This window comes from Panthera uncia, assembly GCF_023721935.1.
Source record: "Panthera uncia isolate 11264 chromosome B2 unlocalized genomic scaffold, Puncia_PCG_1.0 HiC_scaffold_25, whole genome shotgun sequence".
Lineage (NCBI taxonomy): Eukaryota > Metazoa > Chordata > Mammalia > Carnivora > Felidae > Panthera > Panthera uncia.
In genome coordinates, this window is record NW_026057581.1 from 16,826,187 (window position 1) to 16,853,310 (window position 27,124).

Consider the following 27,124-nt stretch of genomic DNA (forward strand, 5'->3'; position numbering starts at 1 on the left):
AAACCCTAGAAGGGCCCCAGGGAGTAAAGTTTATATCCTAGTTCTAAAGAATTTACCCTAAAACAAATGGCAAAACTAAAATAAACCCATCTTTAAAAGTGTAATACCAAGCATTCACAAGTTCATGGTAATCAGTCGGCAATGTAATTGACTACGTAAAGCAAAAGTCGACATTCTATTAGGTTTCCTAAAACAGGTGAAAAACACACAGAGACATATTCAAAAAGTTTGGTGAATCTCAGAAAGGACAAATATGAAGAAAACCATATCTGGGCTCAGGACTGTCAAATAGCTGAAAAATTTTTAAAAAGATCTTAAAATCCTCAGATAAAAATTGAAGGAAAATGATCAATGTAGTTTCTAACATCTCATCAGAAATAATAAAGGACAGAACAATGTCTGCAAAATTATAAGAGGCCAAAAAAAATGTGTCATCCCAGAATTCTATATCCAGCACAAGTGTTTTTCAAAAATGAAAGCACACATCCTACAGGCACCAAAAGGATAATAAGGAAATATGAAAAACCAAGAGCCAGGAAATTAGACAACTGGGATGAAATGAGAAAATTTCTTGGGAAACAAACTTACCAAAACTAATGCAAAGGGAAATAAAAATTTATGAATTCCTCTATGTTTATTAAAGAAGATGAACTTGTAATTAGAAACCATCTCACAAAGAAAACTCCAGGCCTTGGGGTTTTGCTGATGAAGAGTATCAAACTTCTAAAGAAGAAATAAAACCATTCTATTCCAATGTTTTCAGGAAACAAAAGAGGAGGGAACATTTCCTAGCTGTTTTCATGAGCCTAGCATGGCCACAATATGATAATTTGACAACACACTGCAAGAAAAAAATTTCAGGCCGATATCCCATATGACCATAATTGAAAAATCCTTCCCCAAATATTACTAAATGGAATCCAGCAATGTATAAAAAGCGTAACACATCACTTTCAAGTAAAGCATTATCCCCATTTAAGTTTGATTCAACATTGAAAAAATTGATGTACGCTGGAAATCCACCTGGGGGAGAAAATGAATCGCAACCCCCACATCACACTGTACATGAAAACTAATTAGTGACGTAGTAGAGACCTAAATGTAAGAGCTAAAACAATAAAGCTTCAAGAAGAAAACACAAGAGAATATCTTTGTGACTTTGCAGTGGGTAAATATTTCTGAAAACACAAAGAGCACTAGCTGCTAAAGCAAAAAATGATAAATGGGGCATCATCAAAATCTGGAACCTCTGCTCATCAAAAGACACTGTTAAGGAAATGAAAAAGCAAGCCACAGAGAGAAAATAACTGCGAAATGTGTATCTGACAAGGAACCTATATGTAGAATATGTAAAGAACTCAAGCTGATCAGTAACGAGACAGCGCAATAAAAAAATTGCCAAGAAACTGGAATCTGTGCTTCACAAAAGAAAACCCGTGAATGGCCAGTATATACATGAAAAGATGTATTCGTTGTCAGGGAAATATAAATGAAATTAAATGAAAGATTTTGCAATCAATTGAATGGCCAATTTTTTTTTTTTTTTTTTTGGTGGAGAATGCCAAATGTTAGCAAGGATGTGGACCATCTTCAAATTCTCATGCGTTGCAGGTAGAATCATTAGATGGTACAATGACTTTGGAAATCTATTTGGCAGTTTCTTTTGAAGTTTAACATACACCTCCCTTATGATGCAGCAATCTCCCTCCTAGGTATTTACCCAAAAGAAACAAAAACCTATTTCCACAGAAGGGATTTGTGCAAGAATTATCGTAGCAGCTTTATTCATATGGATGTCCATCCACAGGAAGATAAATAAATAAATTCTGGTAAATTTGTACAGTGGAATACTATCCCATAATTTCTGAATTGAACAAACACAGGTAAATTTCAAAACATTCGTCTGAGTGCAAGGAGGGCACAAAAGAGTTATATTGTCTATGATTCCATTTACATGAAGTTCAAGAACAGGCAAAACTAATCTAAAATAGCAGATATCAGATGCTGGTTGCTCATAGGGAATAGGAGTAGGCTGGTCAGGAACATGGGACATTTGGGAATGTTCTACACCTCAATCGAGGTGGTGATTACAGGTACATACATTTATAAAGGCCCAAAGAATTACACATTTAGATCTGGCATTTAAGTGTGTGGAAATCTGACCTCAAATTTTTAAAAAGTGAATTTCTTGCATTTCCCAGATTAAAAGAGCAGCCTGCATATGCATGTTCCTCCGGAAATGAAATAACTTCAGAAAAAGGAGACTAATTTAAAGGAAGTCCTTTATTCCTAGTGAAAGTGAATTGGTGAAAAACTGCTATACTTTTGAAGATATATATGCATTTGGGGGTTACTCAAAGACACTTTAAACACTTTTTTTTTAGGTTTATAGAAGGAAGAGTGATTAAGCTCACACATTGTGAATCACTCAATGTCCCACTGCAAAGAGAAATATGCAGAGGTCCTGCACATTTAGGTGCTACAACTTTCTCTGAATATGATTGTGCTAAAGGGGCACCTGACTGGCTCATTCGGCTGAGCGTCCAACTCTTGATTTCAGCTCAAGCCACGATCCAAGGGTCGTGGGACTGAGCCCCCACATCAGGCTCTAAGCATGAAGCCTGCTTAAGATTCTCTCTCTCCCTCTGTCCCTTTTCCCCCTTTTGCTTCCTCTCTCTCTAAAAACTAAAAAAAAAAGAAAAAAAATTTTTTTTAATGATCTTTCTAAAGCAAGTGAAACCCACTGATCATACTCAATGATATTCCTCCTCCAACATTTCCCATTTGACTTCAAGCATAAATTAAATCCGTATTTACAAAGTGAATGTGGAAATGAAGCCATTGTTGATATAATTCAGGTGGCCCCAAGGTTAAAAATCTGGAACTGCGTTTGTCAGGGCGGGGAAGTGGGGAGCTGTTGAATTGTTTACCGTCTCCCATTCTAATAAAAACAAAAGCAACACATTTTCCAAACTCTCATTTCTTGTAAGTAAATGTTTGTGGGCCACCTTTGCTTTATGGTGTAATTATCTTTGGCTAGCAGAAGCAGGGTAGGCTTAGCTCAGCCGCAAATATTTCCAGGATTCAAACTCTAAACATACTTCAGCTGGTTCTAAGATGGTTCACTAAGAAGCCAGACAACATAAAGAATCCCTTAGAATCGGTATTTTGACATCCTCACTGCAATTGGCAATGTGACAGCAGACATTACATTTTTTTCGACATTTTATTACAAAATGGGCTTTGTGTTAGATGATTTTTTTCCAGCTATAAGCTAATGTAAGTGTTCACGTTTAAGGTAGGTTAGGCTAAGCTATGATGTTCGGTAGGCTAGGTGTACTAAATGCATTTTGAACATAAGATATTTTCAGCTTACGATGGGTTGATCAGGATGTAACCCCGTGTCGAGGAATAGCTATAGAATATTAGAAAATGAAAGTTCATGGCATATTTTAAAGTCACATTGGTGGCAATTGTTTAAACGTACTATATTTGCCTTTATAGAAAATTTAGATTTACATTATGTTAATACTTGAAGCTATGCAATGATAATATTAACATGAATTTACAACTAAAGTGTGTTAGAATTTAAATAATTGATTTTTACAAATTGCCTCATATAAGAACCTAGGCAAAATTACATATCTTTTTCCATGTTAAGTCTTCCGAGCAAAGTGTAAGAGTGTAATAGTTTCCTAGTAATTTAAAATTTTTTCATTATTATTTTTTCCCGATCGTATTCATTTTTTTAAATATAATTAATTGTCGAATTGGTTTCCATACTACACCCAGTGTTCATCCCAAGTGCCCTCCTCAATGCCTATTGCCCACTTTCCCCTCTCCCCAGCCCCCCCTCAACTCAGTAAGTTCTCAGTATCCAAGAGTCTTATGGTTTGTCTCCCTCTCTCTCTGTAACTTTTTTTCCCCTTTCCCCTTCCCCCATGGTCTTCTGTTAAGTTTCTCAAGATCCACATATGAGTGAAAACATATGATATCTGTCTTTCTCTGACTGACTTATTTCACTTAGCATAATACCCTCCAGTTCCATCCACGTTGCTGCAAATGGCCAGATTTCATTCTTTCTCATTGCCAAGTAGTATTCCATTGTATACATAAGCCACATCTTCTTTATCCATCCGTCAGCTGATGGACATTTAGGCTCTTTCCATAATTTGGCGATTGTTGAAAGTGCTGCTATAAACATTGGGGTACAAGTGCCCCTATGCATCAGCACTCCTGTATCCCTTGGGTAAATTCCTAGCAGTGCTATTGCTGGGTCATAGGGTAGATCTATTTGTAATTTTTTGAGGAACCTCCACACTGTTTTCCAGAGCGGCTGCACCAGTTTGCATTCCCACTAACAGTGCAAGAGGGTTCCCGTTTCTCCACATCCTCGCCAGCATCTATAGTCTCCTGATTTGTTCATTTTGGCCACTCTGACTGGCGTGAGGTGGTATCTGAGTGTGGTTTTGATTTGTATTTCCCTGATGAGGAGCGACGTTGAGCATCTTTTCATGTGCCTGTTGGCCATCTGGATGTCTTCTTTAGAGAAGTGTCTATTCGTGTTTTCTGCCCATTTCTTCACTGGATTATTTGTTTTTCGGGTGTGGACTTTGGTGAGTTCTTTATAGATTTTAGATACTAACGCTTTATCTGATATGTCATTTGCAAATATCTTTTCCCATTCCGTTGGTTGCCTTTTATTTTTGTTGATTGTTTCCTTTGCAGTGCAGAAGCTTTTTATGTTGATGAGGTCCCAATAGTTCATTTTTGCTTTTAGTTCCCTTGCCTTTAGAGATGTGTTGAGTAAGAAATTGCTGCGGCTGAGGTCAGGTTTTTTTTCCTGCTTTCTCCTCTAGGGTTTTGATGGTTTCCTGTCTCACATTCAGGTCCTTTATCCATTTTGAGTTTATTTTTGTGAATGGTGTAAGAAAGTGGTCTAGTTTCATTCTTCTACACGTAAGCCATTACATTTTGAAAGCTAATTTTATTTTTTTCTAAAAGTATTTTTTCCTTTATATAATATATACACAAAATACATATATTTTATATATATGTAGTGAGAGAATATATCATATATGCTATGTACATTGTGTACATTGTATTATATATTATATTTTATTATAGATAATAGTATAAAATATTAATATATTAATATTTTATATATATAATAAGCTTACCAGTCCCTGAGCTACCCTCTCCTATGTCTGATTCCCACTACCCTGAAGCAACCATTTTCAAATCTTTCAAGTATTTCTTCTGGCATTACCATATTTCTAAACCACAGGTTTATACTGCTATTTCTTCCTTCTACCATTTTCCTGGGAGTTTTTTCCTCTCTCCTGTGTTAGATCCTCTTATTCCAGGATCCTATACCTCCTTTTCTGATTTATCTCTCCTTTCGGTGGCTCACATTTTTGAGCATCCTGAGAAAGGATGCATAGGAGGGTTCTTTAGGAGAAAGAGCACACATCTCAAACTAGAGTGTCAACTTCAAGGTGGAAATCAATTTTTCCTGAGATTTTAAAGACATTGCTGTCTTTTGTTTGCTTGGATATTTTCCCAGTTCCAGCAACAGCTGTCACTGTGATTTCTGATCATATGTGTGTGACCTGTTTGTTTGGTTTTTTTAATGTTTATTTTGAGAGACAGAGACAGAGACAGAGAGACAGAGAATCCCAAGCAGGCTCTGCCCTGGGCACAAAGCCCCATGTAGGGCATGCATGCAAGTGGGGGAGGGGCAGAGAGAGAGATTGAGAGAGAGAGAGAATCCCAAGAAGAGAGCCTGATGTGGGACTCAAACCCACAAACCATAAGATCATGACCTGAGCTGAAGTTGGACGCTTAACCCACTGAGCCACCCAGGCTCCCTGTGACCTGTTTTTGTGTTTGGTTTTGGTTTTTTATCTTTGCAGAAGCTTTTAGAATCTTCCATTTGTCACTAGTGTTTTGTTTTGTTTTGTTTCTTGAAATTTCACAGTGATGTATCTTCATGTCCCTACTCCCAAATCTTTTACTGGGCATTTGCTGGGCTCTTCCGATGTGAAAACAAGTGTCCTTCAATTCTGTATAATTTTGCATTATTTCTTCGATCTTTGATCCTGTTTCCTCTTTTCTTTCTTCTCCATACTCACTAATCAGATGAGAGACTTGATCCTTTTATTTTCTAATCCTTTCTCTCCTGTGTATTTTATGTTTGAACTATATGTTGTTTTGTTCTGATTCCCAGGAGTTTTTCTTAATGTATCTTCCACTATTTTATTAATTTCTGCTTATCTTAGTTTCATTTTCTAAGAGTTCTTTGTTTTCTGATTATTACTTTTTATAGAATCATCTTTGTTTCATAGATGCATCACTTTCCATTTGCGTCTTGGAGAATATTAGTCATTTGGTTTGTTTTGCTTATGTTTTTTTTTTTTTTTTAACTTTCCCTGTGTTCTTTTTCTTTCTTCTGAATCAGATAATTCCGTCAAGTTTCTCACATTCCTTGGTTGGGTGGCACTTGTGAACCAGGTGATTTAACTATCAGGATCTGCAGGATTTCTTCTTGTTCCAATCCACTTTCCCAGAGAGTAATGTTCTCATCTATTACCTATGGCATAAGGCAGAGGCCATTTTCCTGGAAACCCAGCAAAGAAAGTGGCCTAAGGTCTCCTTCCTGAGAATCCAAGTAACTCTCTTAATCTGCCTAGGTCAACAGGTGCAGTGTCCCGCCTTCTACTGTCCGAGGGAGGGGCGTCTCTAGTTGGGAGTTAGAGAATAAGATCTAAGGGTCTTTTACAGATTTTCTTTTCTTTTTTTTTTAATTTTTTAAAATTTTATTTACTTATTTGGAGAGAGAGAGAGAGGAGAGAGACAGAGAATCCCAAGGAGGCTCCTCCCTGTCAGCACAAAGCCCAGTGTAGAGCTCTAACTTTCAAGCTAGTAGATCATGACCAGAGCCAAAACCAAGATCCAGATACTTAACCTACTAAGCTACCCAGGTGCCCCTCTTTTACGGATTTTCAGCCAATCCTCCTTTCTTCAGCCCCACTCCCACCACTTTCTGGTGTCCCTCGAAACATCTGATGGCTGAACTTCATCTGAATTTGGCAGTGTAAATCAGCTTTCTGCTGCTTTGACAGTCTTTGAAGTTACAGTTTTCCCTGGAATGGTGAATGTTTATCCTCAGGAAAAAGTACTTTACTTTTCTTGATTCATCCAAGATTTAGGCTTTATGAGATTGTTCACAAGTAAACAAAAAATAAGCATGAGTTGTGAAAATACCAAGTGGGTTGGGTTAAGTCTAACTTTCCATTCATAACTGAACAAACTCTTTTCTGTTAAAAAACAAAACAAAACTATAAGTCTTGACAAATAAACACATATAAAAATAAATACCTCTAAAATCTCCTTATGAAGTTGATTGAAAATTATACTTACCAAAGACTTGTGTGGTGTTTTTAAAATATGAAGCTTAAATTTACCTCCTGTGCCTAAAAAAAAAACCTGCATTGGTTTCTTGACTTCTTTTTTTTTTTTTTAACATAATCTACCCCCCCAAATGTGACCCAAATCAAGAAGTATGCATTTTTAAGAAACCAAAGACGCTGGGAACGAAATTTGGAATGTCAGTAGTCACTTGTCTTGATGATGTCCCGCTAGTATTTTTAAATTTTTATTTCAGAGGTTTTTTTCAACTTCATTTGGGGGCAGGAACTTGATGATATATCATCTTACGATAAAATCTTTTAAGTCAGTGAATAAAACGTATAAACAAAGTTGCTGGACCTAAAAACATATTGATAAAGATCTGTTCCACAAATCCATTTGACAGAAAGCAAACATACTTGAAGTGATATAATTTATTACTTCCTCCACAGCCTCTAGACTTATTCGTGAAAGAAACAAAGTGAACTGAATAGTCTGGCTAAACATCATGCAGTCAAGCGGCTGCTTCTTGACAGATAGGCCAGATCTCAGGTTCCCATTCCTGCCCTGTGCCCCTGCGAGACAGCTAGGGTCATCCACAGGTTGTTTTGTGACTAAAGTTGCGATCAAGTGTTTGGGGTTTAATGTCTTTTGATCTCCTAGATGTGGGCCCTCCCTGGCCACTCCTGGGACCTCCCAGAGGTAGGTGCACTTAGCCAAGTGCACCTGATGGCACTTAGCCAAGATGCTGTTGTATATCTTTGAATGACACCGATGTCCTTGCTCTGGTAAAAAGCTACAGGCTGTGAACACAGGGAAAAATCAACACATCCACACATATTCTTGCTATAGTGGAAAATCTGCTTACATGGTGATATAGAGCGGTTTTCTTTGTTTAGAGTGGAAACTCTTTGCTTGACGAACTGGTTTCTTCAGTGATACCAGCTTTTATTGTGTAATAAAATTTTTGCTTTAAAAATGAAGTGGAAAGAAATCCAGCAAAATATTAAACAGCAAAACACAGGAAGATAATACTTATTTTCTCCTTTTAAGCTGGCCCCGAGTTTTCCAATTGGTTTATATTTGAGAAAGCGAACATAAGTGTTATCTTTTTTTAAGATAAAATTTTAAGTGCTTCTAATGCAAAGCAGTTGCTCAGAAAAACAAATCCAAGAAACAATTTGTTAGGAATATCTCTACAAAAACGTAACTGAATCAAACCTAAAAGATGTAGCACTTACCAAACTGTACGCTCTTCTGGAAAACTGCAAATTCCTTTTTTAGAACATGAACTGCTCAAAGACAGAATCTGTATCATTCATTCATTCATTCATTCATTCAACAAATGTTTACTGAGCAGGTACTACGTGCCAGGCACCCTTCCAGATGTTAGAGAAACAACAATGAACACATCACATGAAATCCCTGCCCTGTGAAGATTATAATCTGGCGGGGATGGAGGGCAAAGCAAGCAATAGGCACAGTGAATAATTAATTATATCATATATTACAAGGTGGTAATGTGCTATGAAGAAAAATAAAGCGAGTGGGGTCATTCTTAAAATTACGACCATGTAGAATTTGCTTTGACTTTAGTTAAAATTTGACCATGATCTTATATAGTTGATAAGTTTCTTTAGAAAATAATTTCATTTAAATCTAAATCATTTGTGGGGCGCCTGGGTGGCTCAGTCAGTTGGGCGGCCGACTTCGGCTCAGGTCATGATCTCGCGGTCCGTGAGTTCGAGCCCCGCGTCAGGCTCTGTGCTGACAGCTCAGAGCCTGGAGCCTGTTTCGGATTCTGTGTCTCCCTCTCTCTGACCCTCCCCCATTCATGCTTTGTCTCTCTCTGTCTCAAAAATAAATAAACGTTAAAAAAAATTTAAAAAAAATAAAATAAATCTAAATCATTTGAGGTTAGCTGGATCAGAGTTGGGAGCTGAGAATAAAGCTAAACAGGACAGCGTGGTAAAAAGCGTATTGAATCAGGAATGTTCTGATCCCTTTGTCATTCGTTGAACTTCAGGGCTACATACTTGGCATTGAGATTGAGGGAGGGATCAAATAGGGGGGCTGGATGTCCCCCGCACGCTGAATTCCAGGGTGACGGGGGGAAAGCATGGAAAGATGGAGTAGCTAACTTCAAATACTGGCAGGGTCAACATGTGAGAGACAAAGTAAGTCTTCTCTATGGTCCTGTATAATTAAGAAATGCCTTCAACTGAAAATGGAAGTGAAAAATCAAGTGAGCAAGCAATATGAGGAATTTTCTGGCTCTTACAGTTGAAAAGACCAAGAATAGATTCAGGGATAGCTTTCTGCAGGTGCTCAAATGTTGTTGTCTGGAAATGGTCTCATTCCCTCTCATCTCTGCATTCGACTGTGTTCATTTTCAGCAAGGACACACAGCGAAGATGGCCCCCAGCCAGTCTGGGCCCTCGTTTTATGCTAAGGATGCATCACAGAAAGGGTACCTTTTCCCCAGTATCTCAGAATCATGTGCCCATCTACGTAAGCCAATCTCTGAGACTGAGTGGCTTCACATGACATCCCGGAAGCTGAACCACAGTGACAAAAGGATCAAGGTGTCTCCCCAGGGGGATATTGAGGGATACCTGACAGGAAGGAGTAAATGCTAGATAGGCAAAAACAAGGGATCCACTGCAGATCATTCCGGGTAAAATTCGGAGTATGGTCAGGAACTACAAAGTAACATGTTGCCATTCAATAAAAGGACAATGTAAACCATTGGAACCATCCCAAATTGAGATTGCAGGAGATATGTGAGTTCTGTCATAGGAAGTTCAGTCAAAGACTTGCATTTCTAAGGTTGCTAAGCTTTCAATCAATCCACTGAATCAATCAATCAATGGATCACTTTGTTATTGGACACTGTAAAGTCTCCCTGTCTCTACTGCTGTTGCGCTTGTCCATTCTACCATCGTATCTTAGCCATTTAAGGGCAAATGCCTCCTGACGAGCCAGCATCCCTATTCCCTGCTTGCCCCCCTACAATTCATTCCCCAGAGAGCAGCCAGAGGAAATACCCATTTACTCACTCAACAAATATTTATTGAACACCTGGTGTGTGACAGGGACTGCTTAAGGGACAAATCCATTGCTGGCCAAATACATAAATCTCTGCCTTCAGGGAGCTTCTGTTCCAGTAGGAGAGGGAGAAAGAAAACAACGTAAGCCAGTAAAATGTATATTAAATGGTAAGAGATGCTAAAAAGAAAAAATAAAGCAAAGTGCATGGAATATTAACAGTGAGGTAGTTGGGATGGTCCGGGAGCACTTCTTGGAGAAAGTGATTTTGTTTTTAAGGTTTTAAATATTTATTCATTTATTTTGAAAGAGAGAGAGAGAGATGATGATGATGATATGATGATGATGATGATGATGATATGATGATGATGATGATGTTAATTGTAAGGGCCATGATAGATATTAAGGACTGACTAGTATGAGCTGGGTAGTATTCGAGTTCCTCTAACAACTTTCAAAGTTATGCATCATTAGCCCATTTCACAGAAAAATAAAACAAAACAAAACATGGAGTATCAGAGATCCTACATACTTCGCCCAGAGAAAAATAATAACCATTGTCAGTTAGAGGTGGTAGAGAGATTAAAACAAAAGTCTGCATACCTTCAACCAAACCAGGCGTCTCCATTGAAATATTCATCCCTGAGGCCACCAGCAAATTCTAAATAACAATTCTAATGAACACATTTTATTCCGTCAGCAAGATGTATCCTAAAGTATCAGAAGAGCCTAACTAAGAAAGGTTATTTTTTTTTGGTCTGGGAATTCTTAAAAATTTTTTCCATATAAATTAATGGTAATTGTGTCTTTGTTTTATGCCATTTCAGCTTAACTTTTCAGGGAAACACTCTACTTTTGTATAGCAGGGGAAACCTGTATGTGGGTCATATTTTCAACTCCAAAAATTATTATTACTAATTATGAATAACTGTTATTTTACACGGAGAATGCTTTTATATTTATACATGCGTCAGTTTCTTTGCTCATATTTTCTTTTTGCACCTGAGACACAGAATCGGAAGCAGGCTCCAGGCTCCCAGCTGTCAGCACAGAACCCCACGCGGGGTGTGAACCCAGGAACCATGAGATCACGACCTGAGCCGAAGTCTGACTGAGCCACCCCGGTGCCCCTGTGGATTCATGTCTTTAATCAGTTGTAGAAAATACTCAGCCATGAGTTTGCAAAAGTTGCCTCTCTTCTAATCTCTTTATTCTCTACTTCTTAGACTCTAGTTAGATATATATTAGACTTTCTTGGCCTTTCCATCCTATCTCTTAGTCTGTCATTAAAATCTCCTTTCTCATCTCTTTGTGCTACATTCTGAGTGGTTTCTGCAGATTTTGGACCAGTTCCATAATTCTTTCTTTGGTTCTAACATGCTGTTTAACTCACTTGTTTGTTTTTTTTTAATATGTTGTTAATGATTATGTTTATTTTTAACTATTTTTTTCTAATATTCCGGCTCAATTTTTTGTTCATTTTTGTGATTCTGTATGCTTTCTTGTATGCTTTGCCTGCATAGCTATTCTATACTCAAGCTGATATCTCCAATGTCTGAAATCCTCGAAAGCCTAAATATATTATTGCTTTTTTTTTGCTAATGTGCATTTAAGGAGCTCCGTTTTTCATGTGGCTATTGGCTGATAGTTTTGTGAAAAACCTGGACGCCCAAACTGAAGATGCTTTCTCCAGAGAAGGTTCATGTCTATTTCTTCTGGGATTTAGATGACGCTACTGCCCTGGGACCGCTTTGGCCCCTTCCCAGTTTCTCAGGTTGATTTTCTAGTGTCTGGTTCAGCTCAGCCCCATGGCCACTGGTCCACGGCTTCGTCTTCTTGTTGCTGTGCTGAAAGTGAATCTGCCTTCGGGCCAGTTTTGCCTTCACATATATTTACTGCTCCTAGTCGAGGATCAGGTACCTCTTAGAAGGAGTTGGGAGTGCTTGGTGATCTTCCATTCTTCCTACTGCAATGATGAGATAAAAGTTGTGTCTTAAGCATGATGTGTTGTTTCAAATCAAGAGGGCTCCTCAGAGGATCTAGTCTACCCTCCTGCCCTCTTCTTGTTTTCCTCCTTGCTTCTTCTTCTTCTTTTTTTTTTTTTAACCTACCTTTTGTCATTCTGAAATATCTTTTTTTTTTTTTTCCGGAGATTCGCTACTTCTCTGAGTTTTCTTTTTCAGTCCTTCTCACTGCCTCACCTCCATTTCTCTTCCCCACTCTTTCAAGTATGGGGTTTTCCAGAATGCCAATTCTCCTTCCTTCTCAGTTGATCTCATCTACACGCTTGGACTTCAGCTGTACTTCTAGCTCTGACATAACCCTAAATGATACATCTATATTTCAAATTACCCTCTCATAATCCCCATTTGGATTTTCCTCAAACTCAAAATTTTCAAAACTGGCTTTATGATCTCCCCCATATTCCACCTACAAATCTGCTTCTCTTCAACGTTTCTCCACTTTTGGACACCACTATCCACCACTCACCTAAGCCAGATGGTCCTGTTAATTTTAACTCCTAAATAGCCCTTGAATTCTCTTTCTCCTCTGTTCTTATCATCACTGCTGTAGTTAGATCTTCATGGTTACTTCCTGATGAGTTGCAATTGCCTCCTTTTCTTTCTCTTGCCTCCAGATTCACTGCTGAAATTTGCCTGACGCAATGCTGCTTTTGTGATCTTTCTGAAATGCAGATATGAATGTGTCACTCATCTGTGGAAGATTCTTCATCGGTTCTCCCATTAATGCATGATAAATCTTAGGTTTCATAATTGGGCATGTGAGACCTCCATGATCTAACTTAAAAAGCTTTTTACTTTCCTGCCTATTTTTCTTTAAGCTGCAAGAAGGCCGTGAGCATATCCATCTTGTTTACTTTGGCTAGTGCCAAGCCCAGGGCTGATAACCTCACAGATAATTACTAAATGGGTACATCACTGCCTCATCTCAAACCATCTGATTCATGGACCCTTTTTCCTAGCCAATCTGGACATTTTTTGCTATAACAAAAGTCTGCCCTCCTCGCACAACTGTAGGCTAATTACTATTTACTCTTTTATTCACACATTCATTAGTCTATCTTGGAATTACCACTAACACTGTAACTGATACATAGAAGGTTCTCTGGATGAATAAATGAAAACAAACTTAGAAGTGTGGCCTAGGAGGTAACACATACATGAAGCATTGACTAATATAAAAGACTGTACTCCAAGAGCAACTTTTCCCCCAGGTGGTATATGCATAAACCAATATAAGTACAGGCAACCTGTATCTTTCTCCTGCCCTTTCCAAGTCCGAGAACCAGATTTAATGAATCAAATTCTTTTCTGGAATGAATCCACACAAAACCAAGACAAAATAAAGGGCAAACCAACCTCCTACAAAGCACTGAAAAGGTAATCAAGACTTTCCCAAGCCCCAAATACAAACGGCAGAGAGCACTAGCTCCATAGGCGCCGCGGTGCTAACGGAAGCCCCGCCCCAAGGGAGGCGGGGCCCGAAGTGTGGGGCGGGGTTTGTCCGGATCGACCACGCCCTCTCTGGGCGGGTCGTAAGCAGGCGGGCTGCGCAGAAGCCCTCGCACCCCCGCGGTTTCCTAGGAGACGAAACACAAGGCGCCAGAGCTTCACAAGGGAGCCTACGAGGTGAGCCGCCGGTGCGGGCAGGTAATCCCTAGCGGGCTGCGGGGCTGCCACCCTCCGTCCGAGCCCAGCCCCAGCCTGTCCGGCGAGGCCTGCCCGGCATGTCCCCTCCGCGCCCTGTCCTACGAGGGCCAACCTCCGCCGAGAGAAGGGGCCTGGACACTGGTAGGGGGAGGGACGGCGGGGAGGAGGATCCGGGAGCGGGGGTGGAGCGGGAGGGGTCCTTCTGAGTCTGCTGCGATCCGTGCTCCCCAGGCCCCCCGGACCACTTTTCCGCGCTCCTCGACGGCGGGGAAGGTTCGGGGCGGGAGGATGACGGCGGGCATCCGTCGGTCTGAGCCCCCAAACCTCTCCCTTAGGATCCCCCTCCCCCCCCCCCCCGCAACTCCCCCAGTCTCCACCCCCAGTCTGGAGGGGAAACTGCTTTCACGAGTGAGAAGCGGGATCGGGTCTCGGGAAGGCAGCCGAATTGAGTGCCGAACGACTAAAATTAAAAAGGAGGTAGAAAGAAACTGGGTCTAAATTCCGCCCTCATTCGTGCACCCCAAGGGACTCCCAGGTAAAAGCGGGATCCCGGCGCAGGGCCCCAGGACGGACCCCTTTCCCCGCACACCCGCAGGACCCCCGCCCCAGGAGGCTTTAAATCCCTGTCAGCGAAAAAGGACGAGACTCGGCTTAATGAAAACTTTCTTCCTGCAGATACGATTTTCAAATTTAGGGACAGAGTCGGGGGCGGGGAAGGGGGGAGCAATAAAACTGATTTTAGGGGCTTGTAGTTTCCGTTCTCAAAGGGATTCATCATATTTAAGTGACCATTTTTAATGAGCAGACATCTGTCCCGAGGACAACGAAATTCTCATAGAGTCAGTTATGGGACTTCCTTCATTCAGAAAACTCATTTGGTCAAAGCAGCGGAGGAGGAGCGAGTTACTCTCCAGCCTTTTGGTTTTCCTCTGTGACCCCACCCCCCAGTTCACCGCGGCGACTGGGGAAGGGAGAAACTCCCCCTTCCTCCTCCACCCCCAGGCGGCCACTTAACTGCCCCAGCAAACCTGGCCTTGGGCAAGGATGCTCGATCTCCGCGTTGGGGTGGTTCTTTGTTTTGTTTAGTTTAATTTGGGAATACCTTGTGAATATTAGCACACGGCACGATTTTTTTTTTTTTTAATCCTGGCAGCTTTGTTTTCCCATTGTAAAACTCTCCTTTTAATTTCTGTAAATACGTGTCTTACTTTGAGATCTTTTCTTTTCCTTCCCGTTTTGCTCTTTAAACAAGTTCGTGATTTTTAAGACGTTATTATTTTTTTATTTTTTTTTAAAATATAAGTAATGCCAGCCTTGGAGTGATAGAATTACAGTAGGTTCGACAAAGACAAGTTTCAGACTTCCAAAGGTTATCTGTTCAGTGATTGGCAGACAAGTTTTACCCTCCATTTGCCCTCTATGTTAATCTTCTTTAATCCTATCTAAATCCCTGTTAGCTGGCAGAAGCTCCTGAGAATACGGCTTAAGTTTACAGTAATTGTACACTTAAATAACAATACGAAAACTATAATGGGAGAGAAATTATAAGGGTATTTACTTAATGTAGGTCTGTAATTGGGCCTCTAAGTCTTTTTCTTTAAATCAAAATATAAGGTTTGCTTAGCCATAAGCAATGTCACTAAATATCATAGCCTTATTGTAAAAAATTCCAGGTTCCTAACAGTTCTGTTAAATAAGGATCATAGTTGTATTACATTTACTTGTGTTCTGCCTCGCTGTGTATATCTACATACATATGGAAATATATACACAGTTTAACCCTTGAACAACACAGGGATTAGGGGTGTGAGCCCCCAACAGTCGAAAATTCTAGTATAACTGTTGAATCCCCCAAAACCTAACAGTCCACTGTTGACAGCAACCTTACTGGTAACATAAAGAGTTAATCAACACATAGGTTGTACGTTATATGTATTGTGTGCTGTATTCTTCCAATAAAGTAAACGAGAGAAAGGAAATCATTTTCAAGAAAATCATAAAGAAAATACATTTACAGCACTCTATGGTATTGATCAGAAACAAATCTGCATGTAAGTAGACTTGTGCAGTTGAAATGTGTGTGTTCAAGAGCCAACCCTACAGATGGAAATATTCACATACATAAGATGTCGTGTTGATACATCTCTGTCTTGCAGGATTAGTCTTCTATAGATGAACATAGAAGAATAAATGTAACCTACGGAGAAATATTATTGTGTGTGAACTGGGGACCATAGGCAATGTATGTTTCTTAAGTTATATCTATTGGTTTTGACTAGTAATTCGTTTAGGACCTTACTACGCTACACCAATGAAAGCAGTTGTTTACGTGCTATCAGTCAGTAGATACATGGGGGAAATTATTTTAAAAAACAAGAAAAACCTTTCGCCTTGATATCTGTGCCTCTTTCCATTAGGCCATTGTCTTTGTATTTTCAGGGAAGATAAGGGGACAGCTGGAATGGTCAGCCTCTAACTCTGGAGAACTATTTATTTTCCAATTCAAATGACCCAAAGAGGCCTTTCTAAAATTTTATGTAAAGGTTAAGCAGGGCTCAAACTGGACAGAGGCTCTGAGAGCCACCAATCAGACCTTTTGAAAATCGATGTGATATCCATAATCTTCGTCACTCACCCCATGGCTGGGAAATGGCCAAGTCCCTTGTTCATTCTTCCCTGAATGTAAGCAGACCCTATGGGATAGCCACCTTCACTTGAAATAAACTGTTCCCAGGGCCGCCAGGGTGGCTCAGTTGGTTAAGTGTCCGACTCTTGATTTGTGCTCAGGTCATGATGTCACCATCGGTGAGATCGAGCCCCATGTCGGGCTCCATGCTATCTGCTTGGGATTCTCTCTCTCTCCCTCTCTGCCCCTTGTCCCATGTGCATGTGCTCTGTCTCTCAAAAAAAAAACAACAACAACAACAACCCCCCCCCCCCACAGAACCAAAACAAACAAACAAACTGTGTTTCTAGTGTTTATTTGGAACGTGGATGGTTAGGCTTGGAATGCAGTTTCTATAGCTTCCATTCCAAAAACGGTTGGGGTTTCCAGGCCAGTGCAGAAAGTCATCAATGAGTGAATGATCTGTAATGCTAATAACACCAGTGATGGTGGTGCTGGTTGGTCTTAACAGTGGAAGACAAAGGAAAGGAAAGATTAATTCCACTTTTGGGGGTTAAGTCACCGCGAGGGAGAATTTTAACTATTGTTTCTTGCACACTCTCACCTCTGCCTTTCTGTTCCTACCCGGGCAGCTCCCTCTTTCATTCCCTTCTCACGCAATATGTCCTTTTCCAGAATTGCCTACGTTACTTCCTGCCCATCAGACCTTCGGTGCTTGTCCTCAGTGAGGTATTAACATGAAAGAAAAGATGATGCTATCATCCCATTGAATTTCTGAAGTAAGAAATTCATTCTCATAAGGGAGCTCCACTTAGACTGTCTTCCTCCTGAACTCCTACTTTCTTTTCCTTCACTATTTCTGGCCTGTTATTTTCCAGTGTCCTTCCGAGCATGGGGCCAGATGCAGGCTCGGGGTCTAGTAGGGTAGAGAGCACCACTAGCAATTTCCATTCAGTAGCATCTGGATGTTTTAGGGTAAGGAACTGGGTTAGGAATCTTCAGGTGGAGGTGGGGGTGGGCAGCTTTCATTGTGGGGCAGAGTCTGCATGGTTTTGAGGCAAAGAGGGGCAGGGATGGTTCCTTGAGCTGCAACAGTGATTGTAAAAGCCAGTAAGAACGGGTTGTTTAGAAGTTGGGGACCACCCTACAAAGAACAAACAGCCTCAAGCCTAATGCAGTTACTAGACTGACTCCATCTTTGATTCTCTGATTATAGACACATTATTTTATAGATTACAATCCTACTGATACAATGGATATATTCTCTACATTGTTACTCAACCAGAAGCGATCAGTCAACTTACAGAGAACACTTTTCCTTAAAATAGAGAGAAGTGTATGTCTTCTTAAATAAGGTAACTAGAAAAGGTGTCAAGCAACATAACATGTTGATAATGAACTGCAAAATGCTGATTTAATAAAATTCTAAATGATAAGAATAAATACATTTTAGTCCACGTTTTGTTCAATCATAGCACATGGTACAAAACAAACAACCCAGGAGCTCCCAGCTGGCTCAGTCAGAAGAGCATGTGACTCTTGATCTCGGCATTGTGAGTTCGAGCCCCATGTTGGGAATAGAGATTGCTTAAAAATAAAATCTTAAAAAAAAAAAAGATCTTTCAAATATAAATTTCCTTATACAGATAAAGGAAAAATCAAGAAAAGCAAATACATGTTTGTGTCAGGAATTGTGCAGGAGTGTTCACTCTATATTAATGCCATAATTTTTTTTTTTTATTTGAGAGAAAGAGTGGGAGTGAGGGAGAGGGGCAGAGAGAGAGAGAGAGAGAGAGAGAGAATCTCAAGCAGGCTCTAGGCTCAGCACAGAGCCTGACATGGGGCTCAATTCCATGACCCTGGGATCATGTCCAGAGCTGAAATCAAGAGTCAGATACCCAACCGACTGAACCACCCAGGCTCCCCTAATGCCTTAGTATTTCGAATCCATGTATAGTATAATGTAAAGACCACTTACAAAAAACTTCATTTTTAGGCCAATGGGGAGTCATTTGTTGGCATCCATTAAGCCCAGTAGCTCAGACTTAAGCTGAGGAAGGACCTCTAAGTAGATATGGAATCTACCACTACTGCTGTGATCTCTTTTTTAAGATCCTGGCTTCAGAGTTAGCACAACCTACATTAATTCACACGTGACTTTGAAGGGGTTATGATCTACATGAAGTAAAATAAATGGTAAACAAATACACACTCCCTGTCATTAAAAAGCCCCCCAGGGTTCTTCCCACATTTCCTGTGGACAAATACATTCCTGTCTTGGGAAACAACACCATTTTATTGTCCTTCCCTGCACATGTTTGTGTCTTTTTCCCAAAAGTCTTCTTTTGGAAGCCTTGGGTACTTTGCCAACTACGACATGTCTCTGTGGGTCCTAAACTTCTGCACATAATAGAGAAATGATTCCTATGATTTTATTTGGTGGAAATGAAACAGTGTTACAGTGAAAGAAAAGTCATCTTTGAATGAAGCACCGAATTGTAACAGGCATTTTAACACCAACTTTTATTTTTATTTTAATTTTATTTTATTTTAAAAAAAAAATTTTTTTTAACGTTTATTTATTTTTGAGACAGAGAGAGACAGAGCATGAACGGGGGAGGGTCAGAGAGAGGGAGACACAGAATCCGAAACAGGCTCCGGGCTCTGAGCTGTCAGTACAGAGCCCGACGTGGGGCTTGAACTCACGGACCGCGAGATCATGACCTGAGCCGAAGTCGGACGCTTAACCGACTGAGCCACCCAGGTGCCCCAACACCAACTATTTTAATGGTGCCAAGCATTTTATTATCATCTGCAACTAAGCATATAACATTCTGTATAACAGAATGACAGATTTTTAAAAAATGTTTATTTATTTTGAGAGAGAGAGAGAAAGAGCACAAGTTGGGGAAGGCCAAAGGGTCACAGAGAATCCCCAGCAGGCTCTGTGCTCTCAGCAAGGAGCCCTACACAGGGCTCGGACCCACAACCCATGAGATTAGGACTGGAGCTGAAATCAAAAGTCAGATGCTTAGGGGCGCCTGGGTGGCTCAGTCAGTCGGTTAAGCGTCCGACTTCAGCTCAGGTCATGATCTCATGGTCCATGAATTCAAGCCCTGCATCGGGCTCTGTGCTGACCGCTCAGAGCCTGGAGCCTGTTTCGGATTCTGTGTCTCCCTCTCTCTGACCCTCCCCCGTTCATGCTCTGTCTGTCTCTGTCTCAAAAATAAGTAAATGTTAAATTTTTTTTTAAAAAGTCAGATCCTTAACCAACTGAGCCACTCAGGCGCCCCCAAAATGAAAACTTTTTAAATAAATTTGTAACAATGTCATGCCATTATAGCCTTCATTTATTTTAGTGGGTGTACTTTTCAGATATTTTTCTACAGCTAGATTAAGATGCTGTTTGGGAAGTGTTACATAACATATGGTATATTCACCATACGACTTAAAAAAAAATTTTTTTTTATGTTTCTTTATTTTTGAGAGAGACAGAGATAGAATGCAAGTGGGTTAGGGGCAGAGAAAGAGGGAGACACAGAATCCGAAGCAGGCTCCGAGCTGACCCCAGCACAGAACCCGATGCCAGGCTCGAACCCACGAGCTGAGAGATCATGGCCCGAGCCGAAGTCAGACGCTCAACCGACTGAGCCACCCAGGCGCCCCAACCATATGACTTTTCTAAAATGTGCAGATTCCTGATTCCGAATACAGCTGGCCCAGGAGTTTCACATTAGGGATCACGGGCCAACTAAATGTAATGCAAAAACTTATTCAAAGAATGGATATAGAATAGATGGTGATTTTCCAGTGCCTGATTTGGAATAATATAGGTTATATTCAGTATAAAAGGAATCATACAAATTCAGCCAGTATTTACTGAATATTCATGGGATAAATAACACAGTGCGATGTAAATGAAGATTTCATAAATGAGTATTACCAGTCTGCTTCCGCAAACTCCATTCCACATCGCACAAAGGACTGACTGACAAGTGGTTAGCATACTGGCATACATATTATAATTCTTCGCCGTGCTTAGGTTACCAGGATATGTTTGAAGAGATTCCTTAATGAAAATTCCTTTTATTCATCTTATTGTGTTCTTTCTTCTCTAGGGTGTTCGTAAGAATGAAAGCACCGTTTCCTTGCCAGATTCCTTATTGCTGTACTTCATGAACCTACGTAATCTTGGGCAAGAGCCTGTGTTTAACGATGACACAGCTGTCACCAGTGTAGCAACAACAGTCCAAGGGAAGAAGACGGATAAGGAAGCACTTACGTTTATATTCAACAAGGGAGTCGTCTCAGTCAACAAGTTGTGTTGCATTATTTTTCCGAGATGAACCGATATACAACCATGAGACAGCTGGGGGACGGCACGTATGGAAGCGTTCTGATGGGCAAGAGTAACGAATCTGGGGAGCTGGTGGCCATCAAAAGGTACCGTGCGCGACGCGGCCGACTTTGAGCGTCCGATCTTCCTTTGCCCTTTCTTTAGAGACAGGCCTAGCTCGGACCCCATGCTTGTTTGGCTAATGCGGACTGCCGTTCTGGAGAAACACTGCCAAACGGGATTCCCCACGCACGTTGTTTCAGTTTTCTGGTTTGTCCGGCTACATTAATGATCGAAAAATATAAGTGCTCTGCTTTCTATGCCTGAGAAATATGAACTGAAACTGAAGGCGATGTTTGCAAAGTGTTTAGAATTTAAAGTTGAGTACAGAGTAGACCATATGATTGCTTTAAGTTAATAGGCCTTGAAAGATGGTATTCATAGGACCAGTCGAGTTCTGAATGGCGTATGGTATTTTCCTAAGCTTACCAATGAAATAGAATTAACTATTATTAACTTAATCATCTTTTTTTTTTTAAGTTTATTTATTGATTTGGTGGGGTGGGGGCAGGGTCAGAGAGAGAGAGAGGATCCCCAGCAGGCTCTTACGCTGTCAGCACAGAACTGGATGCGGGGCTCGAACCCATGAACCGTGAGATCATGATCTGAACTGAAGTCAAGAGTTGGACGCTCAACCGACTGAGCCACCGAGGCGCCCCAACTTACTTACCTTCTTAAACTATCGTATTTCGTATCTATTATACGTAAAAAAAGTTACTCCAAAGCTTAGTGACTTAAAACAAGAACAAACCTTTATTAATTCACACTGTGTGGGTCCGGAGTTTCGGGGGAGCTTAGCTGGACGGTTCTGGCTCCAGGTGTCTCATGAGTCACAGTCATCCGAAGGCTGGACTGGGACCGAGCGTCCATTTCGAAGGTGGCTCACTAGATGAGATTGCTAGGGCTGCTATAAAGAAGGAGCACAGACCGAGCGTCTGAAACAGCAGGTTGCCTTCTTCACAGCTCTGGAGGCTGGAAGTCAGAGATGAAGGCGTCAGCCGAGTTGGTTTCTTCCGTTGCCTCTCTCCTCGGCTCCCAGATGGCCGTGTTCTCCCTGTGTCCTCTCAAGGTGTCCTAATCTCCTTATAAGGACACTAGTAATATCAGATTAGGACCCACCCTAAAGACCTCACGTAACCTTAATTAATTCGTTCAAGTCTGTCTTTTAAATACAATCACACTCAGTTCCTGGGAGTTAGAACTTCAACGTGGATTTGGTGGGGGGAAATGTAGCCAATAAATAGGCTGCTGTAACAAAGCGGAAGCCACAGACTGTGCGGCTGAAATGAGAGAAATGTACAGATTTTCAGTTCTGGAGGCTGGAAGTCTAAAATCAAGGTGTCAGAAGGCTTGGCTCCTTCTGAGGGCCATGAAGGAAGGATCTGTTCGAGGTCCCTCTCGTTGGCTTCTAGATGGCATTTTCTCCCTGTCTGTCTTCCACATGATCTTCCTTCCGTGCATATCTCTGTGTGCAAATTTCCCCCTTTTGTAAGAACACCAGTCACACTGGAATAAGTTCCACCCTAATAACTTCATTTTACCCTCACTGCCACTGTAAAGGCCTGTTTCCAAATCAAGTCACAGTCTGAGGTGCTGGGGGTTAGGACTTTAGCATATGGGTTTGTGTGCAGGGGTGGGCACAGTTTAGCCCAGAACACTCACTCACTGGCTGAGAAGTGGCCTCTTCACATGGGCCTCCAAAGAGGGTTGCTTGAATATTTCATGACGTGGCCGTCGCCTTCCTTCAGAACGAGTCTTGGAGACCAATTGCCAAATCAGCCAAGTGATGGCAATCTAAAATTTAAATGCTTTAACAAATGCTTATCAAGCGTTAAAAACTCTAAAATGTCATGATCGAAAACATTACATGTTTAAGGAAATAGTTTTATAAAATATTGACAGTAGCCATTATTATCAAATAAATGTACAATGTACCATAACTGAAATGAAATATTTATGAGTGGGCTTAGTAAAATTCAATACCCATTCATGACTGGGAAAAAAAACAAACAAACAAAAAAAAAAAAAACAAAAAAAACCTCTTAGCAAATAGGAATAAAAAGAAACTTCCCTAACTTGATAAGACTTATACGCTGCATCATCTTTATGTCAAAATATCAGAAGTATTGCCAGTAGAGTTGGTTTTAAAGCCAGACTGCTTGCCATATTTCTACTAATTAAGATTGCATTGGTGATCTAATTAATTAATGCAATAAGAGAAAAAAAAAGGGGGGATAAGTATTAGCCAAAATGAGATGAAATCATCCCTATTTGTAGATTAAATAATTGTATGCACTCACACAAATACTTCATTATATGTAAATTTATATATAAAATGTTTTGAAAGACCTGGAAAGCAACACATACAACTCACGAAAGCTGTGGCCTCTGGGAAGTGGGTAAAAAATGAGGAAGGAGATGAGGTCCGGTGGAATCATGCAACATTATTACCGGTGTTGGTTTTATTTTACAAAATGCTCATCGTGTCTTGTGGGTGGCAAAATCACGTGTGTATTTCACGGTCCCATTTCACGGTAAAATAGGAACGAGGCCTCACCTGCATAGAGCTGAGTAGAGCCTTGAAAGCACTGAGGCATCTAAAACTGTAAGAAGTCAAATTCATTTGAGGCTGAGAAGAGGCCATATGCATATAATTTAGGAATGCTTTGGGGTATGAAATAAAAAAAAAAAAAACCTAACCAAATAACTTAAACAGGCATTTAACTTAACAAGTAACTTAGAGGGGTGCCTGGGTGGCTCAGTCGGGTAAGTGGCCGACTTCGGCTCAGGTCATGATCTCACGGTCCGTGAGTTCAAGCCCCACGTCGAGCTCTGTGCTGACAGCTCAGAGCCTGGAGCCTGTTTTGGATTCTGTGTCTCCCTCTCTCTGACCCTGCCCCATTCATGCTCTGTCTCTCTCTATCTCAGAAATAACTAAACGTTAAAAAACAAAAACAAAAACAAACAAGTAACTTAGAGATTTATTTCTCTCACATAATAAAAAGTCTGGAGGTAGGCAGCCCAGGGCTAGTACCTTGTAAGGTCACCACCTTACAAGACCTAAGTTTTTCATAGACCTAAGTTTTCATAGACCTAAGTTCTGTTGTCTTCAGAAAATAGGCGCCCCACCTCCATCCAGAAGACCTCTGGTTACTTCTCATTGGCCGGAAGCGTGTCACATAGAGCACCCGGCTATTCGGGAGGGAGGCTGGGAAGCTGAGTACTTCGCTGAGCATTTTGTACCCTGAGCTGTGTTAGTAAAGAGGAAGAAAAGAGCGGCTTTTCGATAGTCCACTCACAATGTCTGCCGCTTTCAGTATCTACCGTGTGCTAGACCGTGTTCCTAACTTAAGTAAGGACACAGCAAAAACGAATGAGAAGGAGGAGGAGTCATGTGGAAGGCTTGAGAAAAAGTTAAATGTCCATTCAGCACATTAATTGTTAAGCTCCCACCACACTGGTGCTCAGGCCGAAATGGGAATGAGATAGATGAGTTACAATGTAAGTGAGGAAAACCAACGGATTGAACAAATTATGACGTAAAATATGGTAAGTCGTCTGATGGGGGAATAACGGGTCCCAGGGGAGCACAGAGAAGTGATGCTGGAGAAATGTGCTGGAAGCTTCCCGTAGAAAGTGAGATCTCAAGAGTGAGGGGAAAAAAAATACCAAGAAAAAGAGGAGGGAGAAGAATGCTCTAAGCAGCAAGGATAATATGTATGATGGCCGGGAGGCAAGAGAATAGGAAGGTTTGCGTGGGCTGCATAGCTGAAAGAAGGGTAGGTGGCCCGAGTGTAGGTTCTGAGTGCGGCAGAGGAGGGTCATGAGGCTAAAGGGTGAAGTCACAAAGCCAGGGCAATGAGTTCGTGTAGCTTGACTAGAAGGCGATGAAGGATTTTAAGCAGGAGAGTCGATACGATCCAGTACTGCTGTAGAATGGTCCCTTTGGCAAAAGAGCGGATACCTGATCAAAGAGGTCAAGGCTGGACATGAGGTGACCAGTCAGGAGGCTGGTGTAGTCCTCGTGGTTAGAGGTGGTGGTGACCTGATCTAGGAAGATAGCATTGGGTATGGACAGAAGCGGAAGCACTCAAGAGACATTTAGGAGCCAGGCTCTGTAGAAACTGGTGACTGGCATGGCGGAAAGGAGGAAAGCATGTGGAAGAGTCCGGGCTCACTCCTGGGCTTCTTGCTGAAATGCCTAGTGATGGTGCCGTTCTCCATGACAGGGGAAATCACAGGCTTAGCGGTAAAGCTGGGTTCACTTGTGGACATAATAGCTTTAAGGTGCTTATAGGTAACTGAATATTTGCATTCAAAACAGGTCTGGGCTAGGGGCACCTGGATGGCTCAGTCACTTGAGCATCTGACTTCAGCTCAGATCATGATCTCATGGTCCGGGAGTTCAAGCCCCGTGTCGGGCTTTGTGCTGACAGCTCAGAGCCTGGATCCTGCTTCAGATTCTGTGTCTCCCTCTCTCTCTCTGACCCTCCCCCGTTCATGCTCTCTCAAAAATAAATAAACATTAAAAAAAATTTTACATCTTATTGGCTAGAAATGGATCACATGTATTATGGATCACCTTGTATTATCTGCTGCCATTTAAGAAAAAAAAACTGCAACACCATTCATTCTCGTGGTTAGCAGTAAGATCCTCTTATCTCATTAAATTTAAACTATTTATTAAACTCTCTACTTTTTAAGGACTTGAAAGGCAATTCTATTTCTGACGGTCTCCTGTTTGGGGGATAGTTCCTCATGAGCCCATCTGTGAGCACAGAAATTCATCCATTCATGTAGTAAATATTTATTGAGCACTTACTGTATGCCAAAAAACTGATCTAAGCATGTGGGGGTGTCCCCAAGGAGCTTACATTTGAGGAGAGGGGAGGACTCAACATCATAAGTAAGTATTCGACAGTATGTTAGAGGTGATAATAAGTGCTATGGAGAAAAAGCAGAGTAGGAGCAGTAACCTAGCAATAGTACTATCCTTTTCTTAAGAGGATGAGTTGGGCTGGGGCACCTGGGTGGCTCAGTCGGTTTAGCATCCGACTCTTGGTTTTGGCTCAGGTCATGATCTCACGGTTTGTGAATTCAAGCCCCACATCAGGCTCTGTGCTGACAGTGCAGAGCCTGCTTGGGATTCTCTTCTCTCTCCCTCTCTCAGCCTCTCCCCTGCTTGCATGTGCTCTCTCTCTCTCAAAATAAATAAACTTTAAAAAAAAAAAGATGACTAGTTGGGAATAGATGATTAGTTGGGCATAGCACCTTAATGAGTATAAATGAAATTCTGATTCACTAAGGATATTTTAGAAATAATAGCAGTGATGCCATTCATGTCTTATTGTCGCTGATCACAGATATTGGCAAAAACAAGACCATCCAGTATTTACTGAGTGCTGAACGAAGCAGTTTACAATAACCTTTTCATATGCAGTGGTTTCTACTTTGTAGCTACAGAATTTGAGGCACAGAATCGTCAATGGGCAATCTGTACAAGGTCACACGATCTGTAAGCCACTGAGCAAGGATCTGAATCCAGCATGGCAATGCCACAGCCCATGTTCTTAAAAAAATTTTTTTTTTCATTTTATTTATTTTAGAGAGAGAGAGACAGAGACAGAGAGAGAGAGAGTGCACAAGCAAGGGAGAGGGGCACAGAGAGAGGGAGAGAGAATCTTAAGCAGGGTGTACATTCAGCGCAGAGCCTGATGTGGGCTCAGTCCTACAACCCTGGGATCATGACCTGAGCCAAAATCAAGTGTCTGACGCTCAACCGACTTAGCCACCCAGACACCCCACAGGCCACATTCTTAGCTACCATGGCGTGCTGCATTCATTTACTCATTTCCTTACCCTTGTGTATGACACTCTTGTAAGGGCTCTGAATAATTCCTACAGGAATTAGTTTAATCAATAAAGACGACTTAAGCTTCCTGAGAATCTTCTAGAACATATCAGTAGGAGATT

The 27,124-nt window shown here is 41.1% G+C and overlaps 1 protein-coding gene and 1 long non-coding RNA gene across 10 annotated transcripts in view; both read left to right on the top strand.

Moving 5' to 3' along the window:
• The window catches only part of LOC125939580 (uncharacterized), a 256,118-nt gene that overhangs the window by 17,880 nt on the left and 211,114 nt on the right, over positions 1–27,124 (top strand). The gene's annotated exons all lie outside the window — the stretch shown is intronic.
• MAK (male germ cell associated kinase) overlaps positions 14,023–27,124 on the top strand; it is a 56,268-nt gene continuing 43,166 nt past the window's right edge. For 5 of the 9 annotated variants that reach the window (XR_007463099.1, XM_049655049.1, XM_049655054.1 and 2 more), the window contains exons 1-2: positions 14,136–14,270; positions 20,874–21,198. Coding sequence is in view for 8 of the 9 variants with exons in the window: in XM_049655049.1 (XP_049511006.1) it covers positions 21,098–21,198 (101 nt within the window). In the remaining variant the exon portion in view is untranslated. The other 4 variants (XM_049655053.1, XM_049655050.1, XM_049655051.1 and 1 more) reach the window with 4 other exon arrangements.